Source organism: Crinia signifera, chromosome 3 (assembly GCF_055691185.1).
Source record: "Crinia signifera chromosome 3, ASM5569118v1, whole genome shotgun sequence".
NCBI lineage: Eukaryota > Metazoa > Chordata > Amphibia > Anura > Myobatrachidae > Crinia > Crinia signifera.
The window spans coordinates 89,705,039-89,729,929 of record NC_139219.1 but is presented as its reverse complement, the minus strand read 5'-3'; the positions used below and the strand labels follow the sequence as shown (position 1 = coordinate 89,729,929).

Here is a 24,891-nt window from a genome sequence, read left to right as displayed (position 1 = left end):
TCTTTGAGGGCAGATTACTCTGGAACCAAACATTCCAGTTTCACTGGACCAAAATCATTCAAAGCCCACTCAAAAGTTCTTCAATATGATATTTGTCTCATGTAAATGGGTCAGTTGGTTCCGAAGATATAGCCGGTTAAATGAGATAACTGGTTAAAGGGGGGGAAGGGGTGGTTTTCTCTTCCCCTCACACCAGAAAATGCAGGGACTAGGCTGGTGTAAAAGGGGCCAACCTGGGAATGCATTTTCTGGTGTGAAAGGGGTATTTTTTCAAATAGCCGGGACCTGCAGTGCTCTGAATACAGCCAGGCTCTGCCACTGTCAGTGGCTATCACTTCTTCCTGGCGGCAGCTGTCCTCGTTTACCGCGAGCATGTATTCCCCCTTGGCAATGAGCATGTAATCCCACATGGCAACAAGCATAGAACCTCTGGCAATGAGCATGGAACCCTTGGCAATGAGCATGTAGATAAGCAGCACTTATGTAGCATAATTTTTAATAGGCATTATGGTGTTTGGCATAATACATAATGGACATAATAGCGTGTAACTTAACGTGTAATGGACATTATGGTGTAAATGTTTAATGCGCGCCTTTGGCGCACAATGTCCCTGTTTATGAAGCGTATTGTGAATTTTGGCTTAATCTGTGTGGCATTATGTGAATTCTGGCTCAATCCATGTGGCATTATGTGAATTCTGGCTCAATTCATGTGGCATTATGTGAATTTTGTCTCAATCCATTTGGCATTATGTGAATTTTGGCTCAATCCGTGTGGCATTATGTAAATTCTGGCTCAATCCGTGTGGCATTATGTGAATTTTGGCTCATTCCATTTGGCATCAGTTGTAATGGGGTGTAGTATTTTATAATGGGGTGTAGTATTTTGTTGCATAATGTGTAGAAGTTGTATATGGTGTTGTACACTACACTCAAGGACACGCCCCCTGTTGAGTGGCCACACCCCCTTTTCTGGAGCGCGCCTTCGGCGCGTGCACAATTACATCCTTCACATTTGTTGCCATGGTGGGCCTGCGTACTTTAACTGCCAGGGCCTATTTTTAGTCCCATTCCCACCCTCTCTCTGCCACTCTCTTAGCATGTACACTGGCACCACTAACACTGCCCCTCCCCCACCTAAACCCTCTTTTATCATGGTGCCCCCCCTGTCATTTTATCCTGGATCCGCCCCTGGGGATGCCGACTGTCGGGACCGCGTCCGGCACCCATATGGGACAATGGTACAAGTTTACTTGCTTGCTTGACTGCAGATATCTCCAGTTTCTGGAAATAAATTTCTTAGAATTTAGTGGAATTAAAAACTAGAGATTCCCACCTACCAAATGGTACCAGGGACTAGGGGATCAGAGTTCAGGAGGCAGAGCAATCTGCCAAGGAGAATATAAAACTACATACCAGGGGTGCGGAGCTGGAGCAGTAACCAGCTGCTGGAAGGCCCTTTGAAAAAACCCTAAGTTAGACAGAACCTGAAATATCTGACTGGGAAGAGCAATTAACAGGCCGATTGTCAAAATTCTTGTACCCATGGAAAGAGGGGGCCCTCAGCTTTTTTCCTAGGACCCCTAGACTCCTGGGGGGGGGGGGGAGTTCTGGGTACTCAGAACACCCCCCCCCCCCCCTGCATATGCCACTGATGGCCTCCTGGGAATGTAGTTACATCTGTTTGATTGACTGACAGCACTTCAGAGTCACACCATTTTGTATATTAATTTATTAAACTGATTTTACAGAAAATAATGGTCTGTATCCCAAGAAACCAGATGCCTGATTTTAATTTCTAAGCTGAAGTAAAAAACTACACGTGGGGCCTGATCATATACTGTGTTTTACAATTCCATGTTTAACAGTTGTCACTTATGTCCCAGTCCATGCACAAATAGTGTCACAATGCACTTCACACTATCATGACAAGACATACAGTACAGTAGGTACAGCACTGGGGTAGACGAAGATCGGGGGGCTGGGTTACTGCCCTGGAAATGGGCTTCAAGTGCCATTGTAGAGTTCATGTCAGAGGTTCTCTACCCTCTGACACCCGGTGGGGCAAAGGCAAAAGGGGGTGTGGTCTAGTTAGGAGGCAACATGGCCTCGACAACATGGCCTCGACATGTGGTCTCATGATCCGATCCCTGTTTTCGGCAGTTCATGGTTCAGGCGGTGTGGGCTGCAAGCGCTGGTTCCTACACGCTGACAGGAGCCAGGAGTTGTATGTAATATTACAGTGCAGCATCCGGGTCCCGTCACTGAGCAGGAGCTGGCATTTTAGTATCACCGCTCGGCAGGTGACACCCGGGTGTGGCACACACCCTGGTTGTGATGCCACTGGCTGCTGTTGTCTCCTTACTAAAAAGCAATAGCATCATTTACACTAGCGGGTAATAATTAGCTGCTAGACGCCATGGAAACACACAAGGCACCTAGTGCAAAATAAAGCAGCACTGATATGTATTTTACCAATATCAATAACAGTGGGACTGTCTGTATTGACACTGATAAGCATTTGTTTAATCAATAAAATAAGTTATATTCTATAAAAACATTCACATAAAAGTGACAACTACAATGTTTATGTGAATGCTTTTATGAGATATAACTTATTTTATTGATTAAACACATGTTTATAAAAGTGTCAATTGATATTGTTATTGATATTGGTAAAATACATATCAGTGCTGCTTTATTTTGCACTAGGTGCCTTGTGTGTGGGGGGGGTGTGTGTGTGTGTATATATATATATATATATATATATATATATGTATGGCGCCACTTGTGTGTCCTTAATTAGTTATGTATGCAGGCAATGTCCCCTCACTTCCTTAAAGGGTGTCAGACAATCTTCAATTGGAAAGTAATGGTAAGGTTACTTAGAGTATCAAATGTTTGCAATGGATGAAGATGCGTTGACTTATTGCTCAAGTTTTTGGTATTAGCAGTGGCCAACTGCACTAGTAAACTCAAATAAACACTGAGCGCCTACACACTAAAAGATTACATGCCAATATCTTATATAGATACAATGAGGACAATTTTGATGCTATTCCATCCTTGCACACCCCCACTATCCAAGTCAACCCGAAGCGTGGCGAGCGGACACGGTACGCGTCCTCCCGACCTGTTCATACCCACACTATCCACGTCGGCGTGGAGTTGATTTTATAAAGCATGGCGAGCTCCGTGAGGGGACGCGGAAAATAATCCTGAAGCGTGGCGAGGGGATGCGGAATACACATCTAGTAATCCGTGTCCTCTAGCGGGGCTTGCTGCGCTCGGCATGCTTCGGGATCGTTTTATGCGTCTGTTCGCCACGCTTCGGGCTCGCCACGCTTTGTAAAATCAACTCCACGCCGACGTGGATAGTGGGGGTATGAACAGGTCAGGAGGACGCGTACCGCGTCCGCTCGCCATGCATTGGGCTGACTTGGATACTTGGGGTGTGCAACGATGGAATAGCATGCAAATCGGTAGGAAATCGCAGAAAATCGGCTGCTAAATCGCATCCGATTTTTGCATGCGATTTTCGCGGGCGCCGTGATAATACAAAAGTACCAAAAATTATTTATACACTACAATTATAAAATGGGTTTAAGTATAAGATACATAAACAAGAAAAAAAGCTAAAAACAAGTAAAAAGCTTATCTTTAGATGAGGCAGGAAGGCTAGGATTATCAAATGCGTTTCGTCGTTCTGACTTTATCAAGGGATAAAGTCCCTTCAGTGGTAATCCTGAAAATTTTATGCTTCAGTGCCTAGACTGGTAAGCCCGGAAAATTCTCGGGATTGCCACTACTTAGCGCTGGGCAGTGCCACTGAGCTGATGGGTGAACTCAGCTTCCTGCTGCTCGGTGCCGTGGGCCCATCCCCCGGCTGCGTGACAGTGTGCAACGTCATGCCGGGTTGCCGGAGGCAGGGCCGGGTTCCCAGGGGACAGGGCCGGGCTCCCAGGGGACAGGGCCGGGCAGCGGCTGACATAGTGCTCATTGGCGCTGCCCGGCTCCGGGACACAGCGTGGTAGGGTCTTTTAGGGAGCGCTCCCCCTAAAAATCTCACCCAGTGAGGAGCGTTACCTAACAAAACAAAAGAGACACAACTGAAGGGGTTATTGGTGAATTGGATATAAGAGGTGTTGTATCCAACCCAGAAAAGAGAGATAAGTTTCCAAACAGTCACTTTCTAACTGGAATTTTGCATGCTGTGTTTTAAAATGACAGTTAGGAGCTGACTGGTTGATACCTCACCTCTTTCCACATTTTTATACATCTCAGAAACATATTGTCAAGCATTAAATAGATCACAGCTTAATACATTCCTATACCTATTTCCAGCTATTATTTTTACAGAGAAAGCACTATTATATTTTGTTAAACACAGTCTTGGTTTGTGGAATGAAACATTATATAAAATATCCAACAGTATGTGACAGTATAACAGACTTTTCCTTCAGCAGTATAAGATATATTGCCAAACAGTAGTCACACAAGGTACAGAGTATTTGCAGGTCACACAAGTGAGGCACACAGTCATAGCATGTCACAACATTTCATTGACTTACTTATGTATGAAGAGCGGAGTTTTTTCACAGAATATAAGCTAGAAAGGCCGCACATGCAAGAAGCCACAGTCAGCATACCTTAGTGAAGCGATGGAAAAAGGAAAAGACAGACACCAGAACAGTACGAGGAACATGAAAACAAACCTCAAATGATAAATGTCATCTTTACTCAAATACAATGTATGAACATGGAATAACAACGCAAAATAAAAATGAGAACAGGGAAAATAAACTGCCAAAAAATACTGCGATGGAACAGAAATAGGAATGAGCTTGTACAGAGAGACCGTAAAGATATGCAAACATTTTACCTACTCACTGAGAAATCCTCTGGAGAAAAATCATACATCATAGTGACACAGATCGTTATTTGCACAAGTGTAGCTCTAGATAATAATTCCAAATGATTATTCCCACTAAAGTGTATCTGTCTCCCACACACACAGTGGAGGGATTTGGGGGACTGAATCAATGTTCTTGAATGCAGCTCATTTATTCCCTAGAAATGTGCATATGCAAACAATATAAAGTGCATCTGTCTAGGTGACAAATGCACTATAATATAGCTTACTGTAAGAGGAGCATTTGTGTATTGGATATTACTCTTTTAACACGAGATTTCAATGGGACTCACCAGTCTTACTATACCCAATAGTTAAAATCACTTACCCATTTGGGTAATGCAAATGTATTAAATTAAAAAGCAAGTAAAGGCACTTAATATAGGATATTGAAAGATTATATAATAATATAGGATATTGAAAGGCATATTACTGAGCTGGACAATATGCATTGCATAACTTATTTGTTTATACTTAATAGGTTTTAAGTCTTTTTAACTTCTCTACCGCATGTATACATGTAAAATGCTGAATACGTCTCACCTCTGAGGTGAAGTACTACAGTACTGCCAGTGACCACTAGAGGCCACTCAATAAGACCCAATTACTCCTTAGCCGAAAGTGAAAGCAAAATGACCTGTATCAAACTAGCTGGATACGGAGAGAGGGAGCTGTGATGACAGAGATTGGAGGTAGGGGCAGATGATTTTAACTAGTGTTACTATGGGCCTTATTCTAGTTCACTCTTTCTGCAAAATCCTTCTTAGATGGACAAAACCATGTGCACCGCAGGGGGGGGGCAGATGTAACATGTGCAGAGAGTATTAGATTTGGGCGAGTTATTTTGTTTCTGTGCAGGGTAAATACTGTCTGCTTTATTTTTACACTGCAGTATAGATCTCACTTTGATGTAAACCCCACCCAAATCTAATTCTCTCTGCACAAGTTACTTCTGCCCCACCTGCAGTGCACATGGTTTTGTCCATCTAAAAAGGATTTTGTCAGAAAGAGTGAACTAGAATAAGGCCCTATATTAATAGCGTTCGCGAAACACTTGCTTTTGCAGCCAAGGTTCCTGCCTAGTGCCCAGAGAGGGCTGAGTAGCCTAGATTACCCTCATTTGTTTCTACAATTTTTTTTGTAATGGCAATTAGAAAGTGGCCCAAATTAGCAATAAAAAGGGTGGCCCAAATAGGTTGACACGGGGGTCTTAATCCAGCTTGGGGTATGAGATAGTAGCTGCTGTAATACTGCAAGGTATCCGGATGGTAGGTCAACAATGGCTAGGTTGACAGTCAATAGTTCAATGCCATACAATCAACATGATTAAAATGTCAGCACATGCAAAGGTTGACATGGCTTTGGTCAACTCATGAAAAGGTTGACATGAATTTTTGATGATTTTTTTTTCTTCGTATTTATACATTTTTTCAAACGTTAATGTTCTCGATTGTAGTCCACTTGGATAATAAAGTGGTGTGGCTTGCATAAGCGGCATTCCTGCTAAGCCACACCCATTTTGTCTAGGCCACACCCCCTTTTGGAGAGAGCAGCTTGGCTGTTTGCAGGATTCCCAATGGACTTATTTACAATGTTAGGAGGCATGCTACATGGTGATCCAGGAGAAGTCAGAGTGTTCTCTTATTGCACCTGTTCTGTACACAGGGCACTGCCAAGACAAATTGTACAGTACACATCAGTCATATTTCACATATTTCACATCTGAAACCATGACGTATATGGAACAGCCATTTTCCAACAAAAAGAGAAGCTTTTCTCTTTACAGGGACACAGTGATAGCACAGGAACCCTAGTGCTGTGGTCAGAGAAATAACCAGTGCTAATATTGACATGCTGTGTATTTAGCATAAGAAAAGAACGGAAATGGTGTTTATTTTGCTGAAAACGAAAACTGAGTGTATATATGTAATGGTGTCAGTGGTGATTTATACTAGGACAGTAAACAAGACATCTTTCAAACCTATTAACTGTTCAAACAATGCTTTGTAATATACCATACTGAAAGCAAATGTGCAAATCTAGAAAAGATGCCTAATGCTTTTCATTTTCAGACCCAAAGGGAAACACATACGTAGGGACACTAGAGGCTCTTATACTTACAATACAAATTGTCTCATATAAAAGAACTATTTATGGCATACAGTATGGGCAAGATTCTGAAGATTATTGCATAAGAGATTTCTCAAATATGCTGTAGAATTGTTGATGAATTTGTGTCACTCCCCTTTGGGAAATTCAGCAGGAGATCTTCCCATGGGCAACTGCAGGGGGCGTTGTGCTTCAGAAAAGCAGCATTTTGCATCACTTTGCATTAGGAGTCAGGACCATGATGATGCAATTTACAGCAAATTATGTCACTATGTCACCCTACCAACATCACTGCAGAAGTACGTAGACAGGATGTGACAGGGTTGTCTATCCAATATTCTGAGAAAATAAGCAAGTATATAACATCCTGTGGTTGCAATTGTACAGAGAAGTTCTTTTATAGGAGTTAACTTGTATTTTTGGTCCCTAATATCTATAGTTGCACAAAGAAAACAGCTAACGGCTGACACAAGACCTAACGCAACTCAACAGGAAATGGTGGTAAATAAGATAACAGCAGCTCTATTTGCATTTCAATAGTATGTTATGGTTAGAGACAGACCAAACTGAAATTTGTCAAATCACAGCAAACAAGAAGTATTTCTCTACAATCTGACTTTGTACTGGTGGAGTCACTAGGGGGGAGGTGTTTGGACTACACCAGGAAACACCATATGAGGGGGTGACACCAAAATAGCAGAGCTAATCTTCTACTTTGGATGGTGTCACCAGTTGCCAAGCAGCTGGTCACACCAGGCAGTTATGGTGCCAAGCTGTCAAGCAGTTTTGCACCGGAGTGTGACATTGTGGATACAAGACCATACACCCCTTCCATGCCAGTGACGCCACTGCATTGCACTATGAAATGCAAATAGTAGACTGCTGATCTTGTATTTTGTATCCATTAACTAATAATAAGAGTACATTTCTGTGCACTAAGTAAACATGCTCTAGAAATAAGCACCAAGTCTCCTTACCTCCTGAGGGCTGTCGTGTTTTGCGTGGTGAACGTGGCTGCCTTTGGTAAGGATCATTGGAGCCATATAGTTCAATTGTACCCAGGTTTAAGAGAATGGTCTTCTGGATGTAGTCTACCATGGCAATACCATTACAGTTTCCAAATACTACTCTGGAAGTTGTGTGAAGTGAGAGGGAGAAAAAAAACAGATATTACAAAATGTTCCCACTAAGCCATCAGACTCCATGATGCGATTGCTTTATCGTGCCCAATCTCCTGACTAAAGTGACAAGAGATCTTCAGCCCAGCCATTTTCCCCATCATCGTTCTGCATACACGCTGGGCAAAATCGGCCAGTGTGTATGCGCCTTATCAGATTAACAACTGTCCCAGACAGCACGGCTGGATCAGGATGGCTGACTGTGCCGTGACATACAATCAGACAGCAGAGTGGAGGGTGAGTATGGGGGGAGGAGTTATATGTGACTCCATAAATAAATTGCCCTGGAGCCCCCACAATGTTAATCTGGCCCTTCTGAATAGAATCACTCCATGAGGTTTCTTTAGTGGTTTATGGGATATCCTGCAAAATGAACCTTATTATGAATGAATTCTATCTTAATATATCCAATTAAATACAACAGGATTGGAATTATAATGATGACACAGGACCCTTGTAGCGATTCCTTCCTGACCATGCTGGATTCGCATTAGTAATACTTTCAATACTGTAAACAAATCACTCAATTAGTAATCGACAAGACAGATGGGATGGAACAAAGTCATTTGCTGGAAACCGGAGTTTAATCTGTGCCTAAAAAGACAGACTAAGCTGCCTGACACATTCAGCTGTTCCGCACATCACTCATTAAGATGAATTACAAGAAACCATCACTCTGACCAACACCAGGTTGCTGATAACCTTAAATAATTACTGTGGGTTTATGTGTCAGCTAGACGTAGCCGTCTTGCTCTAAGACACTAAGTAGTGATAATAGAGCTACGTACGGAATAGTGTAATCCTTGGACACATATTGTAACGTTGCCTGGAAACTAATTCCAGAATTCTGTAGTTTCTGCTACAAAGAATATAAATGGCAAGGGCACCAAAAATCTAGATCAGTTCTGGGCTTAGGCTGACTGAAGGTAGACTAAAAATGCTAATAGGTTTTAAAGGGATTTGTCAACCTTCAATTCATTTTATACTGTACTGTACATGCTCCCTTGCAACTTTCACTTAATACACTGCTTTACATTGCCATCCATTTCACATATGTATTTTCTATAAACAGGTAGTTATTCCTGTTCCCTGACAGAACTGTCTTCCCTGCAGAAGGTAAAACTGTAATCACCTAGTAGCATTGTATTGTATCACAGTGGTAAGAAAATATAACTGCCTAAACATAAAGAGATATGGAAGCCACAAAAGGATACCACACAGATATCTTTACAAAAAAAGTTGCATGAGAGAATGCAACAAAAACTCACCAATCTAAATTTACTCAGCCGTGAACTAACAGAGCCTCCACATGGGGTGACTTTGCTGAGTGATTTGAGCGTTGCTAGATCACTCAGCAAGTTCGCTCAGCACACAGCGATGCACAGTGATGTCTCAGCAATGTATATTGAGCGATCTGTCAGGGCCAGTGTTCTTTGCACGCAGGATCTTAATTTGCCAGAAATATCAACGCGTGAGGTCACTCATCTCTATGGTCCCTACACATGGAATGGCGTAGATAATTTCCTAAGCCAGTCAAGTCAGATCACTTATAAAATGGGCTAAAATCGCCCTCATGCAACTTTTTGCTATTCAGTTGGAAATCCACACTACATCAACATGGGTTTTATTGTGAAATCATGAGGCCTTAAGTTTGCACCTCCAAAGTATTTGAAAAATCCAAATTGTATTCTAAAAATGACAGGACATGAGGCATAACCCCTAGGAACATATGTGGGACAATTATTTTGTGATTTTGTACTATTAAGAAGTGTTTTTCCTATATTTTACACATTTAAAAATCACTATAAATAAATAGATAATAATGTACCTCAAGATACTGACTGCAGACAAGTTTATTTGCTGAAATAGGTATAATTTTTCCATAACTTATAAAAACGACTGTACTTATATGTTAGTTGGGCACCCACTAAGCTATTTGCTTAGTTTTCCGTGTCCCCTTGCAGGGCTCACTGCGCTCGCCACACTTCGGGCTCGGTGGCTCGCTGCGCTCGCCACACTATATAAAGTCAACTCCATGCCGACATGGATAGTGGGGGTATGAGCGTACAAACTATAGTGGGCGCCCAACTAACATATAAGTACCAAAACTACAAACATCTACCATTTGATGCCTTTTAATTGCCTCCAATACTTTGCGCAGGGTCACCAACACCCTTGTACACTATCCTGTTATTGTGGATGCCTCTTTTTGGATTCAAGAAGAACTGACAACTTTTTCAGGTACTCTTTACCTAGAACGGCGCCCGCGATTACAATCGCGGGTGTCGGGGGTAAAAAATCGCGGGCATCGCGGGTACATAAAAAACGGGTGCGACGCGATGCCCGTGATTTTCCCATAGGGATCAATGTTAAAAGTCAGATTGGACGCGATTTTAGCGTTAAATGCCTCAATGCCCGCGATTTTTACATAGGAAACAATGTTAAATGGGCCACAGAGCCCTAATAGTCCCCCTGAAGTCTTAAATGGCCCCCACAATTTTTAACGCCACCCCACGATCACCGTCAACCCGAAGCGTGGCGAGCGCAGCGAGCCCGAGAGGGGCGGCGGTACGCGTCCTCCGACCTTTTCATAACCCCACTATCCACGCCGGCGTGGAGTTGAGAATAGAATAGTGTGGCGAGCGCAGCGAGCCACCGAGCCGGAAGAGTGGCGAGCGCAGCGAGCCCCGCGAGGGGACGCGGATACCTTCACAGTTATACGCGTCCCCTCGCGGGCTTCACAGGTGTCCGTGGCGACGCGGACACCTGTGAAGCCCGCGAGGGGACGCGTTTACCTGTGAAGGTATCCGCGTCGCCTCGCTGCGCTCGCCACACTATTCTATTCTCAACTCCACGCCGACGTGGATAGTGGGGGTATGAAAAGGTCGGAGGACGCGTACCGCCGCCCCTCGCGGGCTCGCTGCGCTCGCCACGCTTCGGGTTGACGTTGATCGTGGGGTGCCGTTAAAAATTGTGGGGGCCATTTCCCACTTCAGGGGGACTATTAGGGCTCTGTGGCCCATTTAACATTGTTTCCTATGGAAAAATCGCGGGCATTGAGGCATTGAACACTAAAATCGCGTCCAATCTGATTTTTAACATTGGTCCCTATGTGAAATCGCGGCCATCGCGGGCATCGCATCGCACCCGTTTTTTAGTGCATTCGATGGTCGCGATGGGCGCCGTTCTAGGTAAAGAGTACCCTTTTTCATTAACGAGAACTGCCTTAAACCCCTAAATGACACAGAAACTGAAAAAAAAGAAATACTTACAGGCCATAGGCAGAGTTGACAGCTAAGCTGGTTATCTGCTGCGGAGGTTCTCCACTGACCCATACAAGTTGTATTACCAATTCGACTTGGTAGCCGGCAGATTGCTTTAATGGAGTGCTTTTGACCCTGAAATAAAAATGAATATCTCGATAACATTTTATCCAGGATGATGACATTTCTAGCACAATTCTCATTTTTGGCTCTACGCACCTCACCTTGATGCATGATGACACCAACATAGGATCTTAGTGCTTAATTAGATTTTCTGCTAAGATTAGTAATGACTGAGCACAGCAATTAAAGGGAAGATGATTAACAAATACACAGTGGACAACATAAAATTTGCAAGAAGTGCAAAAAGAAAAGGCAAAAAAGTCAGGTGAGCCACATAATTAGAATAGTCTTTATATAGCAATATCATAATATGGTACATAATGATTTAAGCTGCCCGCCAATCTGGTGATAAGTGTATAAAATCATCTTTCATATGTACAACACAGAAACAGGATAACAGGTGCACCATGCACCCCTCCCATCTGTCCTAATGTTTTTAAATAGGGACCAGACCAGTGGTTCCCAAACTTTGTTGAATCACGGGCACCCTAGAACATCAAAATATTTTCAAAGCACCCCTAGGTCAAATGCTTCTTATCGAGAAATTCAGAAAAAATATATTAAATTAAGTGCATTGTGTTTATATGTCAAAGTTATCTGGTGAGGGACAGGATTTGCTTCTGTTTGTCCACATATGTTATGATTGGCAGCCACAAGCACTGGTTTTGCCTGTTACATTGACTATTAATAATATGAATTGATCTTGGACCACCAACCCAAGGCATCCCTGCAAGTGTCCTGAGGCACCCCAGGGTGCCTAGACAAACAGTTTGGGAACCACTGGACCAGGCCTTTGATGACTGCACAGTTGTACAGTTGTATAACCGAACTACTGGTAACATCCGGATACATTTATAATTATATAGCAAGTACAATGTGGGGTAAACTTTTGGAGTGTGGGACACTTCAGATTGCTCTGTCTTGGCTGCTGTGGGACACCACCATTTAACATTTATATCACTCTCTGGGGATTATTCTGGTTGAGTGCACCAAACCCCACCTTGCGAACGGTGGCCTGGCCGCCAACCATTCGCAGTGTGTGTTCGCACGCACTGGCTGCGAATGGATGTTTGACACAAACATCCATTTGCAGCTTGCGGGGGAACACCCACATCATTCGGTGGTCGCCGACCATTGAATGATGTGGAAGACATAGGCGCATCTAAGGTTGCTCAGAGCAACCTTAGATGTGCGTGGGCAATCTGAAGGAAGTGGGAAGGCAGCTGACATCCAGTGATGTCAGCTACCCCCCTGGTGCCGACGTCAACGGGCCATTTCCATGGGAACGCCCAGTGTTTTCAAGAGAATGCCCATGAAATGCTGGGCATTCCCACGAGCGAGTCCCCCACCCCCTGGCCGCAATGTTGGGTGCGTGCACCTGGCAAACAACTTGTTTGCCGTGGACGCAGGCACCTGGCGCATAGGCATTTAGAAAACATCACGCTTGCATGCGAATTCGCACACGAGCATACGGACCTGAATAACATCCTGTGTTTGTTTTATTTATGTAACACTTTCACACATCCATTTTTTTCTCACTTTTTTGAACACTTCTAACACTAAGCCGCCGCTTTCCCTTATCTAACACTCTGATATTTCGCTGTTATTCACTTTTTATTTTTTACTAACATTTTACTAACATTCTGATCTCACTGCTTTTCCTTTTCTTTTAACACTAATGGGGCCCACACATATAGCGATTCCCAGGCATTTTCTAAGCGATCTCACGAAGGTTGCTTAGAAAATGCCTCTACTTCACTCCATGTGTAGGGGCATTGCATTAGCGATGCACAGCCCCATGCATTGCTATTGCCCCGGCGATTAATCTAGTTAATTGCCGGGGTCAGGGCCAGTGTTCTCTGCGGAGAACACTGGCCCTGACAGATTGCACAGCGCTGTGTTCTGAGTGATCTAGTATAGCTCAGGGCACTCTTGCAAGACATCTCCCCATGTGTAGGCCCCATTACACTGTGATACTTCAAGTCATCATTGTATTTGTGGGGTGCCCTGGGGTAGTTTGGATGGGGTGCTTGGGGATGCCCTGTGCTCCAGAGGTGAACCCCTATAATGTTAGGGACCTGCCTAACGAGACAAGTGGTGGGCAGGCTCATATTATTGGCCAATACTATATATACTATATTTTATATATAATTAAATTATATTAATGGCTGTACAGTTAACCTGCTATCATGTTTCTGTGTTGTAGTACTAAGGGGTACATTTATGAAAATGGGAGTTCTATTGAAGAGAGAATGTTGCACATAGCAACCAATCAGAATCTACTTCTTATTTATTTAGCATCTTCTAGAAGATAATAGATACAATCTGATTAGTTGCCCATAGCAATATCCCACCTTCAATAGAACTTCCATCTTAGTAAATAAACCCCTAAGTATCAGCTAGGAGGCACATCCCATGGTATAAAGTTTGCTATTCTGAGTAGTGTGTGGCAGCCGCATAAGCATATGTAGCGTAAAAGTGGTAGAGACAAACTGGGAGATTGGTAATGTCTGGAGCTCCATATACAGACTATTTCCTGTAACTGTGAATGCAGAACTTGTGGCTGCACTTGTGCAGTGCTAGGAAAATGCCTTTACTATTACTCACTTTAAGCAAGGTACATTGTCACGAATTCCGTCAGATGAACTGCTGCTTGTAGATGGGTGAGACTGAAGAACAATGGGTTGCGAGTTGGGTCCCCCACTAGGCGTTGGCAATTGTTCAATGTCTGGTGACTCTAGATCGTTGATTTCATACAGCAACCTCACTTCCAACATCTAAATGCACAAACACAGCACACAGGAAACATGTATACTGTAAGTCATATACAGTATATATATATAACAACAGAACAACAAACTGAATTATATAGAGGATATTTAAATTACCAACGTAGAAGTGAGTGTATAGATACTCTAGCTGTATATTCAGATCATAGCTCCCGAACTTTAAAAAAAATTCCACACCATGCTCTCAGTGGTCAAGTTAAGCAGATGCAAAGCATTAAAGATTTTCTTATGGTTCTTATTTTAATCCTGTGTGTAAGATAGGTGACTTCCCCTTACTGGGAACCCCACATAACCTAAAGTCTGAAATTACTCCAAGCCAACAGTTTGGGAGAGGGAATTATCATCTGCTCTTAGCTGCCTTTCAAAATAACGGAACCATATAAAAATCTAAGGCATCCAAAAGAAGTAATATTTGAATTGCTCTCTCAGGCACCATCTAGTGGCCACCGTGTGTGTGAAAGACAATGTTCATAGGGACATTAGTTCATAGGTTCATAGGTTACTAGCTGCATATTGGATTTTATATCTTTTTCATATGGTTTCTTTATCATTATATTGGAAAGCCCTTAGGCGAAGACACGCAAGACAAGGAAAGTCATGTTCTTTTGTTTCAGTTCACCCTCACCTATATACACATTGATTGAGAATGTGTCTTTTATAAGCTCACCATTCACCAGCTTTCTATCAGTGCACAGAGCTACCTTATTTTCCATATTGCTTCCAAGTTACTTGAGGAGTAACACAAGGTACTAGTGCTGCATATATAGAAAGCTTTTCAGCACCAGGAGTTTAAACTTAGACCATTATCTACAAAGTGTTCCTACTAAAAGAGATGGTAAAACCGAGCCTGGTCTTTACCGGGATGACATCTGTTGTCACTTCCTGCTTGCTGAACCTGTAAATGATGACATGGGCTGAGACACCTGCCACACACAGTATCCTGCTCTCCGGGCACCAAGAAATCATCTGGATGGCATATGGATCTTCATCTACGATGTCCGTGCTAGGCTTGTCCTCTTTATTTCGAGATTTCTCAAATACTTTTGCCGTCTTAAGCTTGTACAACATTTGCAATGTTACTAAAAATAAATGACAAAGACAATAAGAAACATGCACAAATAAACTTAAAAAAAAAATGTTATAAGTCATTTATTATCTTTAAATGCAATACTGATCTGATATTAAGAGCCATTGAGAGATCCGCAGGGGACAGGTACTGAGGGGGTGTGGCCACTAAACTTTGAATAATAAAAAAAAATGTCAAATACTACGCACTGTGTCCCAAACTCAGTGACTCATTATGGCCTGCGTTGGGGACCTCCAACAGGTCAGGGTTAGGGGAATTAGTACCTGTCTCTCACCATCCTCAGTGTCCCTGCTGGTAATGGTACCAAGATTGTGCACATTTAAAAGATAGTTTTTTTAATGTACAATGGAACATATGGCAGCCCACTTTGTATATTGTGGATGTACTAATCCTAGAGGATGCTATTTGAAACAATTAGTAGGTGTATTATAGCAGGGTCACTACAACAACTTGGTACAGCCTGATTATCCCACAATTACATTTTCAAATGCTGATTAATTGTAGAGGAAATCCATACATAACAAGGGATCTACATGGGAAACATCTCAGTCATCACAAATAGTACCAAAGAACAGTGACAGTAAATTCCAATAAGTAATTATGATTAACAACTGCTTATTTTGTGTGTACAAAACTTACTTGCTGAAGCATCCCAAAATTTGATTGATCCATCAGCATGCCTGAAAAGTTAAAAATACCAACATAAATATAACTTTATTTCACAAATATTTCTCAGTATACATTCAACTGTACTCTGTTGTAGAGACTTCACCTACAGTACAAGGTTTAATGTAAGCAATCAATTGCCCCTTTGTAGGTGCAGATATATTATCACATACTGCTATGGCATAACTGTTTGGGAAGAGCCACGTTTTATTATGGTTCCAGTGACTAATGTCTGAACACCTCTTTGATAACATTCTTTATTTCCTGATTGGCTAATGACTTGGTTTGTAGTGGGCTGGTATAAAGCAATTTAGCCAATCAGATGCATGTGCAGTAGTGACCTGCACATTTATGTGATTATGTCAGTGAGATAACAAAAACAGTAAGATGACACCAACATCTTGTTACAGTGCTGTAACAAGATGGCAGGCACACTGTGCCAACCACACCACATAAACATGTAATGTCATGACCACAAGCTACAGGTGTCTGCTTGGAGCTTAGCTGTGCAGAAGGGCTACTGCTGCAGGGTACCCTTCCCGGCCCCCTGCTATACAGGTGCCGCCAGGATACAACGGTGCCACCCCAGGACCCTGCATCCTGACAACGCTCACACACCCCTGGTTATGACCCTGCTTACAGAGCAGTGGTAGGAAGTTCCTGTAACAGCGATCTGGGAAAAGGGTTTTGTCGAACATAACTAATATGAAGAGACGTTCATATATAGTTTATATATCATGTAACAAATGTAGTTTCATCTCAAATTGTAATTTTTAAAATGTATTATTTTATGGAAGGGCAATTATTAAAAAAAAAATAACAACAACATGCCATGGAAAATTGAGCTAATAGGGGCATACACATGGGGTGATTTTTGGTTATTTTCTGTCTAGATCGCTTAGAAAATAAGCACAAATTGCTCAGTGTGCGCACCACATTTTTACTTAGCACAATCGCGTAGCACACATCTATGTTTTTATGGGTGATCTAGCCTAGCCTAAATCGCTTAGAACAACATTTAAGAACACATTTTAATGTGTGTATGCACATTCGGAGACCCAGTTGCAGTAGCCTGTTTCCTACTGTACAGTAAGGGAGGCCTACAGGTCACCCAGTCATTTCTTGCATAGTGCACATATATTGGTTGGTCGCTATGAAATAAAGGGGGAAATTAAATAGGATGAGAGATTCAAAAAGTGAGAGATTTGGTAAGAAATATCCAGGGTTTATTTAAAAGCGGCAATCATTAACACTGCAAAACCAGTTTAATTTTTTGATGTATAAATGATTGCTGCTTTAAAAAAAAGTGGAGATTTCTTCTCAAATCTCTCACTTTTTTCTCATTTCACCCCGTGCGTTTATCTAGTTACTTATTACAATGCTAGTCATTGGTGTTTAGTGGTTTATCTGGTAGCTCCAGTTACTGTATGTGACATTTGAGAAGATTCAGTATTGCTTCAGATAACCCCGCTTGTTTTGTTCAAACTTCCCTCCATTGTGTACTTCCAACGTACCCTGTAATTATTATCTCAGGATAGCTTTGTGTGCCAACACCCCAGTTTCCACCACTGACAGGCCATTCCTGTAATGGACAACAAGAATTACCAGTCAGCTGAATATAAAAATTGCAGTATAGTAACACGAATGAATGTGATCAGCACACACCTTTTTACTGTAGCCTTGCCGCTTCTGTCTGGCTCCAACAGAGTATAGTGCCGGGATAAGGTCCACAGGACAGTCCGCAAAGTACTCACAGCAAGTAACAGGTGACTCATGTATGCTCAGAGGATAGGGGTTTTCAAATATAGGATATCTGACAAAAACATAGAGCACTACTTAGGCAAAAAAAAATGCACTAGCTACGTTACAGTATTATTTCCCAACAATAAAGCTAATGCTGCCCATACATATGTGCGATCAGACTCGATGCGACATCGCAGTGCATCTTGTGGTCTACCTTTGCAGCACCTGATGTCGCATGCCATCTTGAAAACCACATGCGATCGCTCCTGCGATTCCATATATATTATGTGCAGCACATAAGATCTTGAGACCCGACATTCGACCAGCGTGCCCGCGCATCGCGTCGAATGTCCCCTTAAAAATGCATACAATCATTCGATTTCTCGGCCAGATGCGGTCGGAATCGAAGGATTGTATGCGATATCTTACATATGTACTGGCAGCAATACAGTTAATAAAAACACAAATATAAATTATCCCAGGTTCCCAGTTAATAAAGTGATGCCGTCAGACAAATGATAAACTCAAACCAATTATCCAAGTACCACTATATTGGTCAAAAGAGATATTCACATTCAATACAATGTTTGTCCATATAGGAAAGATATAGTTACATCCTACTAAGACCCTTCTGCAACACCCCTCCTATATTGGTGTTGATTATTGTGACACTTTATAAGATATGATGTAAGTAATTGTATATCTATATTTAATATATTTTATCATGAATAGAAAAAACTTCTGGTATCTACTAACAAGTGGCCTCTTGACCAACCTTTTAAGTGATTTTTTCGGTGAGAGGGTATATAATTCCAGGACAATCCGCTCAAAGTATTGGCATACAATTGTGACAACCACTGGGGCATCAGTTTAAATGTTTATTCTTATTTATACCCCTTTCATACCGCACTTGTTAAATGGTATATTGCCGTTTTTTTCCCATTTCCAAACGTTTAAGGCTGCAGTGGGAAAGCGCCAGAGTTGATTTACCGGTTAAAGATAACCGATATTTCAACGCATTTAAAAAGCAGTCCTACACGTTTATTTCAAAACGTTTAAAAAGCAGAGTCCTACACGTTTCAGAGCTGTTTTTTATGCAGTGAGAAACGGTATTTAGTAAAAACAACAGATTACAGACTTGTGATAGTCTGTCCCCTGCATTCTGCCTTGAAACGTGTTCAGAGAATTAAACGGGTTGACTGATGTGAATGGTACTTAAACGGTATTTAAAACGGTAATCTACTGCAATGTGAAGGCTCAGACCCGTTTTAAATACTGTTTAAAAATACCGGTTTTTGAAATGTTTCGGCAGTGTGAAAGCGGTATTACATACATACTTATTACATTTATTTATAGTGTTTTTCAATTAAGTGAATTATCCCATTGTTGTTCTGTCCTCTGGTATTTTTGTTATGTATGTTTTTTGTTTGATTCCCACTAACAGGGTTTTTTCCAATATGAGGTGCTCTATGCTAACTCCTCACACAAGCATGAGATAAGGATGTTTCTTATTTATCAGTACATATACTGCAGCACTCACAGGACTTGAAACTCAAGGTGCCCATACACGTTACAATTATTGTATACAATATTGTATACAATATCGCATCTCATCCGATCTCAGTTTTGCGATGACATCAGATGAAATGAGATCTAGTACAAAAAGTATGTGCAGCACGTACTTTCTGTACTAGATCTCATCTCATCTGATGTCATCGCAAAACCGAGATCGGATGAGATGCGATATTGTATACAATATTGTATACAATAATTGTAACGTGTATGGGCACCTTCAGGCTAATGAAATGCACCTAATTTCACTAGCCTGTTCATGGCGTTACAAGTACTGTGAGTGCTGCAGTACAGTATTATGTATGGCTATATAATGAAATACTAGCTGAGGGCACCAAGTGTGTGTGTGTGTGTTGCAGTGTTGTAACTAATCATGCAATCAATTAAACCCAAGTATCAAGTCAACATATATATCACACTATGGACCAGATTCAGTAAAGCAAATAAGGCAAGTAATTTTGTGTCTGTAACAATGTTGCCACGCAAGGGGAACAAATGCATTCACATTGTTTCTATGCAGGATAAATATTGGCTGCTTTTGCATGTAGCCCACAGATCTTAGAAAGCTTTATTTTCACCATGACATTTTGGGGGAAATTTACTTAGGCAAATACGCCTAAAAAAAATTGTATTTGCATAGTAAAATACAAATCTTTTAGGCGTATTCTTATTTTTAGCATTTACTATGCCAAAAATACACATATTAGTATTCGAATTTATGGCACATTCATATTTGTATTTACAAATACGAATGCATACGCCATTGGGAAATATGAATAGGAATCACCATTCAAAAGAATGGTGATTCCCAACTCACTAAGCGACCGCTAGGCGGTTTGCGGCGCCCAGCGGCCAATCAGGAGCCACTAGGCCGCAAGCCGCCCAATATTGCTATTCGGGGGCGGAGCCGCACAGTGTAAACAAAGACATCATGCTGATCCTGCTCAGTCCGGCATGGTTCGCATGAGCGGTTTGTTATTTTGCCAAATCCCAGGGAGCCTACATGGAATGAAGAGGACCTGATCTACACCGGAGGAGACTTGTAAGTATAATTTGCTTCCACAGGTACCCCCTATGGATTTCGGTGGACACCAGACCCGGACACCGGAGCCAGACCCGGGGACCTACCTATGGGCTCAAGATAGGTAAGTATCAGTATGTGTGGGCTATGTATGTAATAAAGCTTTATTTCTCATGTGTCAGTGTGCTTTTATTTAACTATTGGTTTTGCTGTGGAACTAAGAGTCCCAGCAAGCCCATTAATGGGATGTATGCTGGGACTTGTGGTTCTCCAAGTCCCAGTATGCATTCCAGGCTTGCTGGGACTCATAGTTCCACAGCATAACCCAATGTTTTTTTCTATTTTTACACCCTTAATCAGCCTGGTACCCACAGCCCAGGGGTACTGGGGACAGCACCAGGCTTCAGCCTAGGCAGGTAAGTTCTGGAGGGGGGGGGACCCTTTCATTGGGGGAGTCTCCACTCCCCCAGGACCCCTGGCCAGGCTGACTGGTCGGTAGGGATGAATGCTTTGGCCGGGGAGACTTGTATAGAAAGTCTCCCCCCCCCCCGGCTGTGGCATTACCCTGCTAACTGGTTGGGCCTGGTTCTTAAAATACGGGGGACCCCTATTCATTTTGTCCCCTGTATTTTGGGGACCAGACCCGGTCCTGGAGCTGGTTTTAAAAAAATCAGCGGAGCCCTACTCAAAATTTTCCCTGATTTTTTAACACAGCCCCGGCTCTTTGAGCCTGGTACTGGTTACGGTCGTAGGAGGGACCCCACGTGTTTTTTTTTTTTTACACTAAAGCCTGCACGGATCTGTATGATCCGAATTTGTATTTAAAAATACGAACTTGTATTTAAAAACACGAATTTGTATTTAAAAATACGAATTTGTATTTAAAAAAACGAATTCGTATCAGCAAAAATACGAATCAGTACGCCAACGGATAATACGAATCAGTCAAATATGACTGATTAGTAAATTATCCTCCGGAATACGAATGAAAATACGACTACACAAGTCATATTCATTCTTATTAAGAATATGAATATGATTTTTCGTATTCGTATTCTTAGTAAATTTCCCCCTTTGACTTCAATTTGAACACACTTCACCCAAATCTAATCTCTGCACATGTTACCTCTGCTCCAGCTGCAGTGTAACATGGTGTTTCCCATTTGTGTGCTTTTGTACTTTGTTGACAAAGCTGTATCAGACCACGGCCCACATGGAGTAGGGTGTGAGAATCAAAAATTGAGATTTTGGGAGAGTGTTCCCATTATTTTAAAGCGGCAATCATTAAACAATGAAAAACCAGGTTGATTTTGCCATGTAAATGATTGCCAAATGGAAAAACTCTCCCAAAATTGCTCACTTTCTGATCTTCACACCCAATGACATTTGACCCCAGATGTCCCCACAAATCATCCATGCATACAGTTCCAGATATTACATTAATCCAAATCTTACCCATTTTGTGCAAGATCTATAACAACTAAATCTTGTTCTAGAAGTACGACCACAGCGTAGGGTTCTTGAAAATCTGAAAGGATAAAATATTACATAATGTCAGCCATGAAACAAATATATAACCAAATTTTAACCAGTCAATGCCAAAATGAGGATTTACTGACACCAATAATTGCAAAGGTGACACTCCATCTTGTCCATGTTACCTATGGTTGATTTATGGCAGCTACTGTAGAAAGTGCCAGAATTGAGACAATTACTAAAATGCAGTGTTACAAATCCAATAAATGATGCCATCTGACACTTGTGATTGACAGCATGTAAATGTATGAGATGATGTGGCTATACATAGAAGGTAACCGTGCCCATACACTAGGCCAGTGGTTCTCAACCTTGCTCCTCAAGTACCCCCAACAGTGGACGTTTTCCAGGTCACCTGGCAGGTGCACAGGTGCACTCATTATTCACTGACTCATTTTAAAAGATCACAGGTGGAGCTAATCAATTCACCTGTGATTCTGTGTGGAGACCTGGAAAACGTGCACTGTGTGGGATACTTGAGGACCGATAATGAGAACCACTGCACTAGGCGATTCACATGCGATATGTACTCTTTTTTATGCGATTACGGCAACCAATACCAATCACATGAAAAGCATTCAAATCGGAAGTGATTGACAGCAGGTCCGTTGCAATGCCTGGTCCCATGCACATCGCACTGGAGCATGTGAGTTGCATGGGCTGCAGAAGCGACCTGTTGGATGGAATCCGAGCCAGGTAGGTTTGGCTGGAATTGTATGTGATTTTTTTGTATGTGAAAAGACCGCAAACAATATATATATCATGTGATCCTGCTGCCTGAGAAGGTCCCGGATAGCTCAAGAGGGGATTGCGGGTGAATTCTCAACTTGGATATAGCATATTGAGGGCCTTCAGAATTTTAACCCCTTCCTGACGCAGCCAGTTTTTGCCTTCCTGACAGAGCCATTTTTTTCAAATCTGACATGTATCACTTAAGTGGGTATAACTTTTTTTTGCTTTTACTTATCCCAGTGATTTTGAGATTGTTTTCCCGTGACACATTGTACTTTAAATTAGTGGTGAAATTTGGTCGATACAGTTTTTTTTGGGGGGGGAAAAATACCAAAGTGTCGTGAAAAAATGGAACATTTTGCTATTTGCAAAATGTTCCATTTTCTGCTTGTGAGACAAATAATCATATCACTCAAAATAGTTAATAACTAACAAAGACCATATCTATTCTTTATTTTTAAATCATTATTTAAACCGCCTTTATTTTTTTGGGACGCTAGGGGGCAGCAGAGTCCAAATTTTACACTACATGCATTTCAACGCTACTTTTGGCTATTCACTTTTTAACAGCCAATAGCAGCGATCGCCCAAGACGGGAGGCATCGCTGCCCCCCCTGGGCAATGAGGGAGGATGTCTGCTGTCAGGGACAGCAGACATTGTCCCTCTGCCACCTCGTCTCGAGACGGGGTGACAGTTTGAAGTCATGACGTATATATACGTCATGTGTCGGGAAGTACTTCCCGGCCATGACGTATATATACGTCAAATGTCGGGAAGGGGTTAATAGACACTAACATAAATATAGAAACTATAGAATGGCTGGAACTACAGATAAGTTCATGTTCAAAAGGTGACAGCAAGTGATTCCTACATTGTGTTGTACTACAGGCAGGGATTAAAGTGAGGGGGAATGGGGTGGAACTGAGTTCCACCACCTCTAATGGTGAGGTGGAACATTTTAACCTCCACACTGGCCCTGCACAATAATTCTCAAAGCAAAGCATTATAGTTTGCAGGGGGATGCCAAAAACCCTACCACTGGCCCTGTCTTTGCCTAATGGGGGGAGGGGAGGGGGTGTAATTAGATGACATAGAGAAATGAGTCCCCCCACCTCCGCATGACCACTTTATGCCCTGACTACAAGCAAATCTGACAATGCAGAAAAGAATCCATACATAACTTTAGTCAATGGTCACCTCAATATAAAATACCATCTCAAATGCTATATTAAATGACTAACAATAGTAAGTGACATCAAAACAATCCCGTTATCTGGAGCTCTCTCATTTTAGTCTGGTGTTTAACATTAAAATCACATGCAGCAATGACTTTCTAGGACAGTAGGTGGCCCCATAGTGACACTCTGCATATACTGTACTGATGTAATAATGCACAGCAGTTATAAAATAAAGATAATTGTGGTTTTAAAACTAGAACAGTATAGTGACCACCAAATATTTTGTATTTTAAATGCATTTAAATAATAAATGATAGCCATGATTAAATATGTATGTTGTAGATGTATACATGACTAGAACTCACCTAGGCCTCAGACATATAGGCATTTAGCATATATTTTCATAGTGCTTTGAAAGGACATCAAAGTACCATGGGTAAAATTGAATGTGAGCCAATGGGACAGCACTGCCATATGTTCAGACAAGTGCCTGCTTTGCTGTGTGTTATTTTGGACATGGTCTGTACTTTGTACACTAACTTAACATAATTGTAAAAATCCTGTGTAAGTGGAAGCACTCAACAAATGCATATTGTCGTACATACAACACTGGAGGATAATATGTGCTAGGCAGAAGCCAATCTGCCCCGTGACCAGACTGGTCTAGCAGATGATGGCCATTCCAAGGTGGCTAGCAGACTATCCTTCAGTCTTGCACATGCTCAATATGGTTTTATTAGCAGAACAGTCTTACCACATAATTCACTACAAGGTTTCAGCCATAGGCGTGCACACGGGGGGTGCCAGGGGTGCACAGGCACCTCCTAATGACGCTCCCCTCGCTGCTGCCGCCTCCTTCACTTTAAAACGCTGGCCGGAAGCTATACCCCGCTCTGCGCCTCCTTTCCCCCCTCCGCCCGGCACCACCATCCGTCCTCCGCCAGGCCGGCAGCTTTTTCCTCCCTTCACCGGGCAGCAGGA

General features: G+C 42.1%; 1 protein-coding gene across 6 annotated transcripts in view; it reads right to left on the bottom strand.

Annotated features, from left to right (window-relative positions):
* Positions 1-24,891, bottom strand: part of STXBP5 (syntaxin binding protein 5) — a 385,959-nt gene that overhangs the window by 51,204 nt on the left and 309,864 nt on the right. For all 6 annotated transcript variants that reach the window (XM_083176191.1, XM_083176190.1, XM_083176193.1 and 3 more), the window contains exons 11-18: positions 21,919-21,991; positions 17,793-17,940; positions 17,642-17,709; positions 16,101-16,141; positions 15,233-15,453; positions 14,193-14,362; positions 11,472-11,597; positions 7,999-8,150 (exon numbers count right to left, since the gene is read on the bottom strand). In XM_083176191.1, the coding sequence (XP_083032317.1) occupies positions 7,999-8,150; positions 11,472-11,597; positions 14,193-14,362; positions 15,233-15,453; positions 16,101-16,141; positions 17,642-17,709; positions 17,793-17,940; positions 21,919-21,991 (999 nt within the window). The remainder of the gene's footprint in view (positions 1-7,998; positions 8,151-11,471; positions 11,598-14,192; positions 14,363-15,232; positions 15,454-16,100; positions 16,142-17,641; positions 17,710-17,792; positions 17,941-21,918; positions 21,992-24,891) is intronic.